This window comes from Cheilinus undulatus, linkage group 9 (assembly GCF_018320785.1).
Source record: "Cheilinus undulatus linkage group 9, ASM1832078v1, whole genome shotgun sequence".
NCBI classification, from domain to species: Eukaryota; Metazoa; Chordata; class Actinopteri; order Labriformes; family Labridae; genus Cheilinus; species Cheilinus undulatus.
This window is the reverse complement of record NC_054873.1, coordinates 34,823,362-34,839,436: the sequence shown is the minus strand read 5'-3', so window position 1 is coordinate 34,839,436 and position 16,075 is coordinate 34,823,362. Positions and strand designations below refer to the sequence as shown.

Here is a 16,075-nt window from a genome sequence, read left to right as displayed (position 1 = left end):
AGAGAGACAACTGAGGTAGGGGTCATCCATTTAGATTTTCTTTGGAGTTTAGAAAACAGAGGAAAGGGCAGATTCAACTGTTTTGGAATATCAGAGGAGAATCCGGGGAAGAGGGGGGAATCCCTGGATAGATCTATCGAGAGCCATTTATAAATCTATGAAATTTTCCCTGATCCACTGCAACTTAGTTAAAGATGAAACCAGATAATTAACTGAGTGCATGTCTCATTTGTTCAGATGGATTTCAGGTGGAGTGGTATTACACAAAAATCTGTTTTGGGGGTAAAGTAGAACCTACGGTTGTGATAAAAACCTGATTTAAATTTGATTACAATTCTATTAAAATCAAACAATATTGATACCTAACTCTATACCATTTTCAATTTAGCAGTAGCACTCTCCTTATTTCTGCTGCATCATTGAATTTCTGTGATATCTATTACATTAATTTCCTAACTTGATCCTGCTTTGTACTGTGTTTATCTGTATTGTATTTTATTTCTGAGATGATTTCTCTTTTATTCTTTCATGTCCCAATAGGTAACCTGACTTCCAGCAACTGCAGAACTCATTATTAAAGTGGAGTGGTCTGGGTTTACAACCATCAGATAACATAGAACCACTGGATGCAGCATTAAAATAACCAAGGATCTTATCCATTATCAAAGACAAAGGCATACAGAAATTTTGACAACCTTAGCTAGAGATGCACCAACTGTGAACATTAAAACCATTGTTCTATCATTTCTGTTGGTGTAAGACTCCCTCTATTCCAACATTTTCTCCCATATTTGACCATGAAAACACATTAGACTGGTAAATAAATCTCTGATTTGATTCAGCAGTTATAGTCAGTATACCATATGCCTGTATTAAATTTATTAGGCACAAAATATAAATGTTGGTAACTGATAAATGTTCATTATTTGACCAATGCCAAAATTGACTGATGTACCCATGCATCCATAACCTTAGTAGTACCCAGAATGGGATATGAATTAAGTTAAGGGACTCCAAGGTCTGGGGTATGGTCACACCCACTGTATGGATGCTACAGTCCTCCATGCAGGCAGCCAAGGTTTGGTTTCAACCTGCTGCTCCTTTCCTGCAAGTCAACCAGTTCCCTACTCTATCCAGTCGATCTATCTTTCTTCTTCTGCTTATCTGGGGTTGGGTCGTGGTGGCAGCAGGCGAAGTAAATCAGCCAAGACATCCCTCTCCCCAGCAATGTTTTCCAGTTCCTCCTGAGAGACTCAGAGGCACTCCGAGGCCAGATGGGATATCTAATCCCTTCAACAAGTTCTGGGTCTGCCCTGGGGTCTCCTCCCAGTTGGACCTGCCCGGAAGACCTCCACAGGGAAGCCACCTGGAGGCATCCTGATCAGATGCTCCAATCACTTCAACTCGCTCCTTTGGATGTAAAGAACCAGTGGCTCTACTTCGATATTCGCCCGATCTCTAAGGGTGAGCCCAGACACTCACCTGAGGACTCTCATTTCAAGCGCTTGCACCTGCAATCTCATTGTAACCATAGGTGAGGGTTCAACAAAGAGCAATCGGTTAATCCAAAGCTTTGCCTTCCAGCTCAGCTCCCTCTTCACCACAGTGCAGTGCCTGCAAAACTGCTGACATTGCACCAATCCACCTGTCAATCTCACGGTCCATTCTACCCTCACTCATGAACAAGACCCCGAAATACTTCAACTCCGTCTCTTTAGGCAAAAACTCACTCCCCACCTGGAGGGGGAAATCCACTGGAGGGGAAACCCTCCTCCCCCCGACTGTGCCTCAAATCATGTCCATGAAAATCACAGACACTCTATCCAGTGTCCTCTAACTAAAACAAAGTCACTAAAGCCAATATAAATCTTTAATTGTCTAGGTTAGCATGTCAGTATTTTTCCTGGAAATGTATTTTATAATTGTTAAATTAAAATTACAACTTTACAAGCCAGCAAACACACAAAAAAGCCCCACTTTACAGTGCAATGACAATGAGAGAAAATGCTGCCTTGCCACCCAGAGTTCCCAACAGACATGGCTTCAAGAGATTTCCATGCACTAAATCCTAGCTGCAGCATCCCAAATCTTTGACTAAGCTTGCCTCAAAGGCCAGTGCATTTAAGCTCAAATCAATTCAGCTCCATCCCAGCAACAAGCAGCTTCAGAGGAGGGAGTCTGTTGGACTACGGTGAAGGAGCGTGGGGTTTTATTTGGTGTTGAATGGTGTCCTTGTTGAGTTCGAAGTCTCAGCTCTGTGGAAGCAGCCAAAGATAGCTTAATAGGAGACACATGGAAAACAGTGCAGCCTGCTCCACTACTACAGCACACAGTTTGATGAGACACTCAGGACTATTGTTCCACACGCCACACATTTTTAGATTCATCCACTGATCCATAGAGAGCACATATGTATTATTTTTTGTCATGTGATGGAGCCTGGAGGTCTGCTTTCAATCAACAATTATGTATCACAAAGAGAGCAGAAACACTGAACCTCCATCCAGAAAGGAAAGTTGAATCTCCTATTTTGCCATGGTTGCTTTTGTCTTTGTGCTACTGGTTATGATGGGAGACAATTTGGAAAATAGATCTAGTAAGATTGCATTTGTTTGAGAGACTGAGCTTAAAATGTCCTTCCTAAAGCACCATACAATTTCTTCTTGACTGAATATAAACATACATTTAGGTGATTTACATCATATAAAGACATACTGTTCAGTCCCTCCATTCTGAACGTTATGATCATAATCAGAGTTGACAGCTCTGGATGTGGAGCTGACATCCAGTTTACAATGCTACTGTTGAAAGCTGAAACACCAGAGCCCCGGGGAGCCTGGGCTGGCCCATGCTGGGGTCAACAGGGACCTGTTTGGATGGGTGTGCCTTAAAAACACACATCAATCAGGAAATATAACATCACCACCGAGACGTCTGATTGGCTGACTGGAGAGGAAATGCTAAAAATAGACATGACGGCCCATTTTGGCTTAATGAGCCCATGAGACATTAACTCTCTGTCCAGGTCCCACCCCTACATTATCAACGCACAAGCTGCTGTGCCTTTACAAAGCTTCTGTGTGTTTTGACCCAGCATACAGTATATCACACATGTGCAGATCATGACACACATAACACAGAGACTGTTATTCATACGAAGAGAGGCAGTGAAGTGTAAACAAAGTTCTGAATCACAGCGAGGTCTAATCTACTCCAGCTGTGCTGTGTGAGTCTGAGTTAGAGCTACAATTTTACCCTCACCATCAAAACGCTCCTCGGAGGACCACTGAGTTATATTTAGACTTTATACAGCAGTGAAGCCAGGCTCAGGAAGGCTCACCCCACAACCACAAGAGAGGGGAACCAGATCCTTTCTGCTCAGCCTGTGAGAGAGGCTGAACCTAAATCAAGCACCCTTTCATTCTCTATGGCACAATAACCAACTCGGCTATTGCCTCAGAGTCGGTCAGATTTCTCTGGTCTTTCTAGAAAGTTAATTCAGGTGGTGACAAGCAGAAAGAGAGCAAAGTCTGTAAGGTCAGTGCTCCTCATGACAAAACCAGAAAAAAAAGGAAAGGACATATCTCTGCCCTCTTGTGAAGGAACACTCTGTCCAAACAAACAGAGCCGAGCTGCCAAACAGGGCGCACAGAGCGGGACAAGTCTATCTGACTCCTGGACAAACGCCATTTCTCTCTGACTAACTTCTACTGTAAATAAACCCTGTAACCAGCAACACCTCACTCTCATCCCCTTCAGGTCAGCTATAGGAGGCTGGCTAGGTGCCATCACTGTCCCTCTGTCCTTGCTCCCTCCTCCTTCCTCCTCCTCCTCCTCCTCCTCCCCTCCCACAAGTCGAGGCACGCCGTGTGTCTGACTACAGCAGAATCTCTGCCTGCTACAGCAGCACTGTCCTCAAACGTCTCCTACAAAACCGCAGCAGCAGAGCAGACAGACTGAATGAGAAGGAGGAGGAAGGGGGAGGATGGATAAGTTAATGAAGGTCTGGCTATGAATGCTAAAGCAAAAAGTGTAAACAACAACAATAAACAACAACAGTTCTGAAGAAGTAGAGGTCAAACAGGCACATATGAGAGACTTGGTTAAGTACCGATAGAAGAAGCAGTCGCAGCACACCAGAACCCCCATCCGGCCGGCGGTGAAGCACCCTCCTTCCTTTTCACCTCCACGTCCCCGCTTCTCTGTTTTTGCAAAATGGTCTACAGGTGCAGCAGCTCCAGCATAGCACCTTGAGTGATCAAACAGGAAGGGCCTCTGGCTTTAAACGCAGGTCACACAGGACGGACGGACAGACCTTTGCACGCGAGACACTCAGAAAACGCACCAAAATAAAGACACAAAAACATTCACCAGTTCAGACTTACTTCTTTAAGCATGTTTCCCTTTCTCTCTCTCCTTTCGAACTACTGCAACTGCCTGCCTCACTTTCACACTCTTTGCTCGCTCTCTCTCTCTCTCCCTCCCTCCCTCCCTCTCTCCCTTGCGTTCGCTCGCTGGCTCCCACTTGAAAGGCGGGAAGATTAGCTTGGCAAACAGCGTCCCATAAACAAACTGCTGACTGCTGGGCAGCACAGGGTGGACTGCAGGAGAGAGGAGAGGGAGAGAGATGGACAGAGGGACACAGCAAGAGAGAGAGAGGACAGTCCCAGGGAGGAGGCAATCTCTGCCATCTGTATACATCCTAAACAAGGACTAAACATCCTATCTCCACCCGTCCTTTCACAGACAAGCACATTTTTGTTTGCTAAATCCGACCTGGACTCAAACCTCTCTGAAAAGTTAATCAGTGCAGCCTTCTCACACTTGTGCACATGTTTGATATGTGACTCATTCACAACAGCACATGGCTAATTGTCAACTCTTAAGTCAACACTGGGTGACTAAAAAGGGTGCATTTTCACTGTTTTGTACTGTTATGCAATAACAGTGGCTCTTCATTCACACAAATGATGCAGAGGTACTCCATGGGAGGGGCTAGCGCACAGAGACAAGCCCCCAGGAAGCGAGCCAATCACTGCAGAGTGCATTTGTTGTGGTATGGGCATTTAAGGTGAAGGACACAGACTGATTCATGGACCTTGTTACATCTCTCTCACTCTTTCTTATGCTCTGCTCAAAAAAGCAATCACTTCCCTTTTCTGCTTTTTACTCCCCTCTTTATACACTGACAGTAAGTTAGCAAACACACACACACAAAGAGGACTGCAGTGGTCAGGTGATGCTGTAATCGAAGGCTGCAGAGAGCGCTGGATACCCTGACAGAGGCAGGAGACTGGTGCACAATGTCAAACATTCTCACTTTGTTCTGAGGAGATAAGAAAGTGCAGCATGCTGGGAAAAATACTGAGATGACACAGCTAAAGCTAAAAGACGTACTGTATGGAGTCACTGTTGTTGCAAAACTCAAGAGCGCATTTTAACGTTTTGAGTGAATGACTAATTGATTTTTGGCTCAGATTTTTCTTCAAACTTTCAATTAAAACCTGAATTCATGCTCAAAAATGTCTCTTAGTGCATGCTCTCAAATCTTAAGTTGCTAACTCAAATTTCCAGCACTCATGTTCAAACCATTTTCCTGTCTTGCAGGTTGCTTCAACTTGTTTATGAAACTGGCTTTTTTTTTTTTTTTTTTTACCTTTTTTCACACTCAAAATATTCTCTGTATTCATATGAATCTTTCTGTGCACCGCTCAAAAATTCTCTGTGCGCATACAAAACTTTCTCTCCATCCTTCAAACATTTTCCTGCTCTTGGGCTTTTTTATTAACCAACCAAAAGGAAACAGTACAGCACTGATCAATCATGTTTTCTCTGTGCCGTTCTCCAGGAGACACTTGCTCTGATCTCAGTAAAGGCCGGCTCAGACAACACGAATTCTGAAAGATTTTGGCTTGGCAAAACCTCTTGTTCAAGTAACGACAAATTAAAAATTGTTATCCAAAATCCATAATCCAATCCAAAAATTTTCATTGTTAGTAGTTTTCTTCTTTTACGAGCAAAAGACCGCTATAATCATCGAGTGCTGCTGTTGTAGAGTGACTGACACTCTTTGACCCGCCCCCTGACTACGTGTAAATTCGCACACCATCGTGGAGACAGTGGTGACATCAGTGTATGATGAGCTATTGCGATCACACTGGTAGTGTGACCAGTCTGTCAGCAAAGACAGGAGAAATGTAGTTTGACATTGCGCCATGGTGAATGACCAAAAAAGGCATGTAGCCTGATCTAGCCTTAAAAAAGTTGTAACATTCTATCACATACACACACAATATCTCAGTGGACTTCCAAGCCCTACAACTCCAACTCAGTTCCTTCTATAGACTTAATTTTTGCTTTTAAAAATAGAAAAATTATTCAGCTATTATTGCTGGGTTCACTTTTGTTGCTTTCTTTTAAAGATTTGTAATCATGCCTGCTAAAGCTTTATAGGGATTTTTGGCTCTGACTTTTATAATGTGTGTATGTGATATAATGTTTTGACTCTCTTTGTACGTGTGCAGTCAAAGTTGTGAGCATGTATAAAAAAATCTTCCTTTGTGCTCAGACACATTTTTGTATTTTGCAGAGAAAGTTTGAGCATGCAAAGAGACATATTTTTAATGCGCAGAGAAATTTTGTATGCATTCTGAGAAAGTTTCAGCCTCTGCACAGCAGTGTTTTGAGAGTGGCAATTTCACAAACAAGCAAGAGTAATCCGAACGAGAGGACAATGGTTTGAATACCAGCACAGGAACTTTGAGCAAGCACCTCAAGATTTGAGAGCAAGCAGAAATTTGAACACATAGAAAATCTAAGCACAAAGAGGCAGTTTTGAGCATAAGCACAGGTGGCAATGGTAAGTTTGAAGAAAAATTGGAGCACAAAATCAATGTCTTGCGCTCAAAATGTTAAAATACACTTTTCAGCTTTGCAACAACAGTGGCTCCATATGCTGTGCTTATTCCGTCACAAAGAGCAAAAAGAAATCAAAGCTGCTGAAAAGACAGAGATTTAACAGTAGATATTTTCACCCAACGCTGCTGCACACAACTCTTCATGACATCACAGCACAACGCTGCACCTCCTCCCTCCTCTGCTGCTTCCTTCTGAGATAAAGGATGACAAAGGCGAACTGCAGCAGAGCTGTGAAGCACTTTTACATCCCATGACGTCACCCCCTCCTCCTCCTTCTATTCCAACATCTTCTCCTCCTCCTCCATCACCTTCTCTTCCCTGGAGGCCTGTCACCAGGAGAGCAAACAACAGGCCTCCCCCTTTCACTCTTTAATTACCTCATCCTTCTCACCTGCACACACACAACAGCTACAGAGCACACATGTGGCACCGTTACACACAATGTAGTAGCACACACTTCCTAAGTGAAAACTGAAAAGAAGAGGAGAGGTGTAAAGGCGATAACATCACTCTCCTCCATGTGGTAAAGTGGGTGTTTGTAACTCATTAGCTTCCTTTGTGTTACAGTACCTAACAGACAGGAAGTGGGCTTTTGTGCAAGTGTCAAGTGCAGTGGAAAAGCGGAAAAAGGAGTGGCGGAGGAAATGTGTGAGAAGTGAAACCCCTATTAAGTCATATTTCACTTTCAACAATATGAATACGCTTTTGTGGGCTGTTTGACTTCTTAGGTTGTTATCATGAAATCCAGGCGACCGTTTAGGCTGAGACATCCGCTGTAACGCTCATATGGGCTGTGGCAAAGAGAGAAACTGTTTTTGTCTCTCATAAACTTGAAGAGGTAATACAATGAAGGAAGGAGTGGGGGGGGGGGGGCACTGGGCTGAGGAAAGACTTGACTCGTGACCGGGTTTTGGAAATGCCAGGATGTGAATAGTAGAGGCACTGCAATCATGTCAAGGGAAAAGCGGGTTAGGGGGAACATTACTCACGGTGCTCCACACATAGAAAGTTGCTAGGTGATGGGATGGCCACAAGGGGGTATTTTTGTGTTGAGAGGAAAGAGAGAAAAAGATAATGGGAGAAGAGAGGGAAATGAGGAGAAAGGGGAGAGATCATTTTGCTTTTTTCTCCTAGAAGAGACAAAAGAGACCCCCAGAGCAAGATGAACAGGTTTCTCCCGATCCAGCTTCATAGAGGGAACACGTGGACACCACACTTGTGAAATCTAAGGTCTTTGCAATTTATTATTACCATAATCAAAATTCATTTTGCTCTATATACATAAAAAAGATGCAATATGTCACTTGCATTAGAAAGGCATTACCATTTATCCAAATAAATGTGCATGCATAACACAGCTTATACTGCAAAAAAAAGCTTATGCTGCAATAAAGTCTCTGCTTGTTGTGGGATATTGTATTGTAGGAACACAATAGTGCAATAAAGTGACTATAAAGTCACGGTGAGGCTACATGGAAATTTCACAGAGAACAAGAAGTGATTTATGAGCTCAGCTTACAGCAAACAATCCCTGTATCCCTCCTCCCTCTCCTAATAACACCGATAAGTTACCACTACCTTACAGCAGCTTCTTACCTATTGAGTGTATAGGACCCGTTCCTTTTAAACCTCATCCTGGACGACAGGAAGCGAATAAAGAAATCCAGAATTGACGGCTTTTCGGCTTTTAATCGCACCTTTGAAGAAACAAACCCCACCGTGAGTCTGTCTGTGTTTCTCTCTGCAGAGCTAACTAACGCGGAACAATACGGGAGTTGCTCCTTGCAGTCCTCTCTCACTCCTCCAACACCTTTCCCTTTATCTTTCTATCGTTACTTCCCAAACCTCCACCTCCTCCTCCTCCGGTCCCCCCTCGGTTTAGTTTCCGTGGGGCAGGGTTAACGAGTCTCCAGACTGCAGGCGTTTCGATTAAGGCACACAAAAGGGAGCTCGTATCGTTGGCATCCTGGAGCAATGCAAGTTGGACAAAATGTGTTTTTTTTTTTACACGGAGTCTAGTTGAGGCTGGGTCGGCTTTGTGTCCACCGCCGCGCTGACGTAAACCACCGCGCTTTTTACTCCCCACCAGACGAAAAAAGCACACGTATACAACTTAAAACCCTTCCTTTTAGTGAGTCCACATCTACATCCCGTCTTCTGGTTCGGTTCGGCGTCATAAACCGAGCTAAAGCGACGTTAAATTACGGAAAACCAAGAAGAAGAAAGCCCCAAGCTGGCGGTACATCTATGAAAATGGTTATCGATGAGAGTGTCAGCTTCCTTCTTCCCATTCACGGTCCTGAGGAGGCTCTCATGTTTCAACAGCGTTTCCTATCTGAGCAGCTATATATATACGCACATATTATTCCCCCATATGCTTAACACAAACCAGACTCCACAACACAACGCAACTCCTGTCAACGCCTGAAGAGTGAGACAGATTTAGGGCTAAGAATAGGGCCGAGTATCCATTAATGCAATTTAAATCCAAGGCAGCCCTTCCTGGTTTGTTGTGTCTTTCTCATTGACTTAAATACCTCCACTTTTCGTTAGGCCTACACAAAAACTGTTTAAAAAGAAGTTTTAATTATAAAGCAGCAGGCATCACTGACTACAGTAAGTGTAAATCAACAGATGTGTTTGACAAAAGGGGAACTATGATGACCTTCTGGAAACCAGCACCTCAGGACACTTTTATATCATTTTCAATCAGTGGTGCCAGTGGGATCACCTCGGTAAAAAACATAAGGCAGCATATTGCTCTTTCGATTGCCTTATAGGTGGAAAAGCATGATGCAGTTCCCTCTTTTAAGCCCTCAAAATGGACAGTATTTGACAAAGTGCCTCCATTGGTGTCCACAAGGTAGGCAGCATTTGACAAAGTGCCTCTATTAGTGTCCACAAGGTAGGCAGCATTTGACAAAGTGCCTCCATTGGTGTCCACAAGGTAGGCAGCATTTGACAAAGTGCCTCTATTAGTGTCCACAAGGTAGGCAGCATTTGACAAAGTGCCTCCATTGGTGTCCACAAGGTAGGCAGCATTTGACAAAGTGCCTCTATTAGTGTCCACAAGGTAGGCAGCATTTGACAAAGTGCCTCTATTGGTGTCCACAAGGTAGGCAAAAATTGCCAAAGTGCCTCCATTAGTGCCCACAAGGTAGGCAAATTTGACAAAGTGCTCTTTCAGTAGACAAAATTTGACAAAGTGCTATTTCAGTAGACAAAATTTGACAAAGTCCTTTTTAAGTAGACAAAATTTGACAAAGTGCTTATATGGCACATCTCCAAAAGTGGAGACAATGCAACTAATGCTTTAATTTCCTTGTTATCATGTTACTTTTACTAACATACCCCCTTGTGTATCTTTATGAAATAAATGCTTTAATAATTAATATTTCCTCATTTATTTCAGTGGTGTAGTAGGTTTAACCACATTATAAAAAAGTTCAATTGTAAGCAGGGTTTCTTAAGTATTTCAATATAATGTGACACAGTTTTTGTGTTGGTGCCCCACTCATACAGCAGATGCCCTATTAATTATTTTTGCCCCTAGCTTTTAATTATCCTGAGTCTAGCACTGTTTTCCATGTGGTTGTTTGCCTTGTAATGCCAATAAAACTGCCTGGTGAGTGTTGCACTATTCAACTTTTGACCTTAAACCAGGTGCTGCTGCAAGGACAATGACCAAGTGACCAAAAACAATGAGACACAATCACCGCTGGCTAGTGAGTCACTGCCATGCTATGCTGCATTTTTCAGCATCCTCTCTGTTAAAAAAAAAGTCATAATTGACGACAAAATGGTTTGTGGGAATGTTAAAATGTAGAGGAAGTGACAGGCGAAATAACTCAGAGTGTCTTTGAGCAGACACAGAGGTGACACTGGAATGGCTTTACAATGATAAAGTGTGATGTTTATCGCCTTCCTCCAGCCAGCAGCCTCGAGCCTGTCTGCATGCCCCGAGGGAACTGTACTCCTAGATCTCTGTGTGAGTATGTGTGTACACCAAATACAGCTAAGGTGAGGCCGAGCTCTTGTTTTGCCAAGCTTGGATTTGATCTGTTATGGAAAAAAAGTTGCTGCAGGGTAAAAAGATCTATGTAAGGAGGGAAAAAGAGAGGGCCAAACCACAAGGACTGAAAATAGAAAGAACAGATGTGCTGTTCTTACATAGTCGAGATACAAAAGGTGGACTGGATGAAGACATGCTGTAATGGTCCCTAACTTGATTCAAATCACAGACTGAATCAGCATCGTCACAATACCAGAATTTTGAACTCACATATGGTACCTTGTAAAAAAAATCCAACTATATTAATACCTATTACAATACCATAACAAATGGAAGTCCTACGGACATTGTATTGGTTTATATCTTACCAAAATTGTAGACTAGAGTAAGCAGTAGATTCTGGTTGGCTTGCCATGAGCCCCTGCTCATCCTGTGGAAGTTCCAAGAGCCCAAACCTGGTGGTGGTCTACAGTTTTATCACCAGGGCTGAAAAGGCCCAGACAAAAGGAAAGGCCATCAAGCTTGACCTTGGCTACCAAGCCGTGTGTCAACATGTGACAAGTTTAACTGTGGCTGCCCCCCCTTGGGCATATCGCACCTTGTGATGAGTCCTTAGCACCCTATATGCCTAAAACTCATGCACATGACTGTATAACATAGAAATGGTCACATTTTAAATCAAAACAGACATTTAAGTGCAAAAATTCTACAAATTGTATCTTAAAATGCTAAACTTGTAGTGTCAAGGCAATTTTATTTTGCCATGTCTTTCTTCAGTGAAGCGGGCCTCACATTGGAGAAAGCCTGGGAGTGGAGGTCTGCAGGTGGACTGTCCGAAAAATAAAAGCAAATATAAAGGTTTCTTATTTTTCCTTGTTTTTCCCCCACTGGTTAAAGAATGCTAAAACCTTTATGTCTCATGAATATGAAGTGCTACATCACTTGTTGATTGATTTTACTTGCATCCTAAGTATTGTCAGATTACTACTCTGTTGCACTTCATGTTTAAGAAACTTGTAACACGTGAAAATATCCTAAAATTCGATGTTTTTGAAGACTTAAATCATCAGATCAAGAGGGGTACAAACTATTTATCTCCCAAAGTACTTAGTTTAACCTAAGGGACTTCTGAGCTGATGTTAGAGCAAATATTCAGTTGACAATGCTGTGCACTACATCCAGCAAAGAGGCACTTTGATGATAATAATGATGCACAGTAAAATGTCTCATTAACTTTAGTATGTAAAGGTCCAGAGGGATGAAAGCATGGAAAAGTACAAAATGATAAATCCAGGCGAGCGGTAAGTTTAAGAGCATCCAGTGTGGTGCAGTGTGTGTAATTCCTGCTCTCCCACAAAAGCACTCAGTGTTGGTTTCAATGGCTCTGAGCTCGTTTATTACAATAAGAGCATCCTGGCACTAAAACTGCTGATCAATTGCACAAACACCACTGCTGCTGCTGCTCAGTCAGTCACTGCAGAGTTACACAACAGCCACACAAGGGAGGAGAAGAGGAGGTGGTGGAGGATGAAAATGATGGGAGGCTGGAGGACTCTGGAGGGGATGGGACAGAGAAGACTCAGGGATTCGAAAGAAAAGAGTGTGAAGACTGCAGACCACAGAGGCACAATTAGCCTGAGCTTTATTGATGCTGCTCAAAAACATCCCCCTCTCCCCCTCCTCTTCTTCACTCCTCCTCCTATTCACTCTCAATCCATTCCTTCTTCCTGTGCTTATTCATCGCTTGCACCTTAACTACCCTTGATTTTATTGCTCCTTTTTGGAACCTCCTTCATTAAGCTAATTTGAGCTTTCTTGCCTCTTTTGCAGTCCTGATTTCTATACAAGCCTCTTTTGCATGCCTCTCTCCCTTGCATCACAAGCCTTTTTCCTTCCTTTTCTCTTTGCCGCCCTCCCTGCATTCCTCCTCCTGGTGCATGTTGTGTAAGAATGATGTGAACTTTAAGTGTGTGTCCATGCATACTAATAGTCCTAAAGAGGCAGCATCTTTTTTTTTCTTTTGCAGAATTTCCCTGAAGGTGTGTGAAAATCAGCTAATAAACTCTTTTCTCTGCCTTTGTCAGAGCAACAAAGAAGCTTCCAGAAACAGTCACTGTTGCTGGCTGTGGTGTGGTTGTGGACTTGCCCTGGCCCCTCTGCTACACAGGCTTTCTAGGAATACACAGCACAAAGACGAATGTTGGACCGCAGTGCTCTAACACATAAATAAGGCTCTGGCTACTTGAGTGCATGCATGATAGAGAGCTTCAGAGAGACCATGTCAGTGCTTGTGCTGAGGTGAGACTGACAGAAAGCACATAGTCAGTGTTATGCAAAAAAAGATACACCTTACGAAACCCCTCAAATGTGGCTGTTTGTGTTATGCAATTTAATGTACACAGAGTCCTGCTGACAAGCACCAAGAGCTTACTGTTTCTGTCACTCCCACTCCCTAAATATGTTTCAGCACAAACAAACACAGAGATCTCAGTTAGAGGTATATGTCAACTGGAGTCAGGCCAAAGGCAACAGTATGAAAGAGGCCTATATATACCAGGCCAGGCAGGGTGACGCCAGGAGTCTGTCTGTACGTGTCAGACCTTACATACAGCCCAGCTTGTAGTGACAGATCATTTCTCTAAGGCTGCGTTCACACTGCAGGCAGAAGTGACCTGAATCAGGTTGTTTTTGCTCCAATCTGCCTCCACATGATTTTCGTGACAGTTAGTACACCAGGTCCATCCACAAAATTGGCTGTGCCCCTGAAAAGCCCAGTGAATGGGCCCTCCCCAGATGTGATTTATTGATATCTATGCATGTGTGTTGGATCAGGAGCATTGGTGCTAGCGTCCTGGCTAACAGTTGGAGCTGAGAAGTGTGTCAAACTACTGTTGGGTTCTGATGTTCAATTTATTTATTCATGCCACTTTTGAACTCCTTTTCATCAGTTCAGAGTTTCATCAACCCATTTTTGCCACTTTGGGGAACTTTTGTTACTTTTTAACCTCTTTACACTACTTTAGCCAATGGTTTTGCACCACTTTTCAACAGCTTCTCACCATTTTTGCTGCCCACTTTGCAACTTCTTTCCTCTCATTACCAATATTTGCTGCTTTACCCCATTTTTTTGCCACTTTTGATCAATTATTGTCACTCCTTCATACTTTTCACCATTTTTACCGGACATGTTTGAATATAAAATATGGTTATTGCAGCTTAACTTTACAATGGACCACAATTTTCCTGACTTCCATGGGCCCCCCAATTGGCTAGGCCCCAGAAAGCGTTTCCATTTTTCCCTCCTCATGGGCAGCTTCGAGTACATCCCAAATTAGGCTGGCTACACTAGAACATTGGTTCCGAACCTGGGTCACAGCACCTCTAGGGAGGTGTAAAAGATGTCAAGGGGGACTTTGTCAAAAATTCAACGAGCATATATTTTTTCAAAATCATGATTTTACATGTATCGTACAACGGGCCATTGGGAAAATTTAAAAAATAAAGAGGATCCATTATTCAAAAAAAGAAAAAACCTCCAACATTCTGAGATTATAAAGTCATAAATTAACAAGAAACCAAACTCGAAATTTCATAATTTAAAAATGTGTACATTTTAATATCATTAGTTCAGAAATTGAGTTTATAAAGTAGTACATTTAAAACACTGAAAAGTCAAAAAGTTGCAAGAACCAAACTGTTGTTGGATAGCCAACTTTTACAGAACGTCTCTTCTTTGTCCAGATGGTTATGGTGATGTGATGATTCAGGGCTAAAACCACAGATACTCCCTTTACTGATCAGTAAAAAGTATAATCTGACAAGGCTCTCATCTACAGGACTTGTACAGCTTCATCTGGTTGGATTTTCTTCCAAGCAATTGTCTGTTTTTGACTGAATAATTTCAAAAGTTCTCAATTTTGGTTCATGTAAATTTACAACTTCTTATACTTAAAAATTTCTAATATTTTCTTGAAAATTAACAGACCCTCATTATTTTGTTTTTCAAGTGGCCCTAATACACTGTCATAATAATGGATAGTTTATACACAGATCTTCTGGCTAGAACCTATTAAGGAAGCAGGCCTGTTATGTTCGCATTTTTTCCATGAAAACAATTAAAACTGATGTTTAATTTTTCCAAGTGGGTGCTGAGGAAGCTTAGCTTTTCTTAGGTATGACTAGGAGGGTCCCTCAGGAAAAAGATTGGGAACCACTACACTTAACATTTTTTAACCTTAACTGATCAACTGAAGAAACATGGGAGACTAGGGACATAAGGTCAGTTCAAGCAGATTTTGAACATTGTAATCTTTTGAAGCACACACTAGAAAAGTATTAACTACTAGTTAAGCCTCGGACCCACCAGCTACTCCTTAATATGAAATAGGGACTTTTTGGAAGTGTTTTATCCCAGGCATATGACAACCTACTGAAAAGTGCTCCACAACCCAATTTTGAACTCTGACCCACCAGGTGAGAACCATGAAGACTATAAGACCACACACCTACTGTTTGTTTGCAGTCATGATTTTACAGTGGAAATGCAAGATGCAAGATCACACAGAAACCCACATGATCAAACGTGACTTCAGAAGAAAAACACATTTCGAGGATGATCACTGTCCTCAGGTGGCTGTCATGGTGTGTTAGGTATAGTTGTGGTAAATATCCAAAAGTTAGGAAAGAATAAGAGTAAAATCCTGACTCAGAAGACGGTAAAGTTGTGTTTATGCTTGTGAGCTGTAAAATACAAAACATCTGGTTGGTGATGCTACATGGTATATTGTGGTCTGCTCTTAGGTCTGATCTTGAATCTAAAATATGTCTTATGTTTGATATTTATTATTCCAGATCTGGGACATCATATCTGAGGATTTTTGGACACAGTCTAATCCTGGTTTGATTCAGGATTGGAGTGTGAACACAGTCTAACTCACATTAACGTTGCATCAGTTCATCCAGTATACTTGGGCTCACTGGAGTTGAAGAATGAATTTGGGGAGATAACACTATTGTTGACATTTTCTCACATGTCTCATGGTCTCCTTCCAAAGTCAAATGTCATATCTGGGTATTTTCTCTGCTGTCTCCCCAATCAGTGTTATCTTTCTATATCTAGACAGCTTTGGGTTCCATTCAGATTCC

The 16,075-nt window shown here is 42.4% G+C and overlaps 1 protein-coding gene across 6 annotated transcripts in view; it reads right to left on the bottom strand.

Moving 5' to 3' along the window:
* Positions 1-16,075, bottom strand: part of mob2a (MOB kinase activator 2a) — an 88,249-nt gene that overhangs the window by 44,703 nt on the left and 27,471 nt on the right. Inside the window, exons 1-2 of one of the 6 annotated variants that reach the window (XM_041795498.1) lie at positions 4,386-4,404; positions 4,112-4,249 (exon numbers count right to left, since the gene is read on the bottom strand). The exons of 3 other annotated variants lie outside the window; for them this stretch is intronic. In XM_041795498.1, the coding sequence (XP_041651432.1) occupies positions 4,112-4,149 (38 nt within the window). In that variant the 5' untranslated portion in view covers positions 4,150-4,249; positions 4,386-4,404. Of the gene's footprint in view, positions 1-4,111; positions 4,250-4,385; positions 4,405-8,514; positions 8,877-16,075 lie in introns of those variants that run through there. 2 more of the 6 variants (XM_041795493.1, XM_041795497.1) reach the window with 2 other exon arrangements.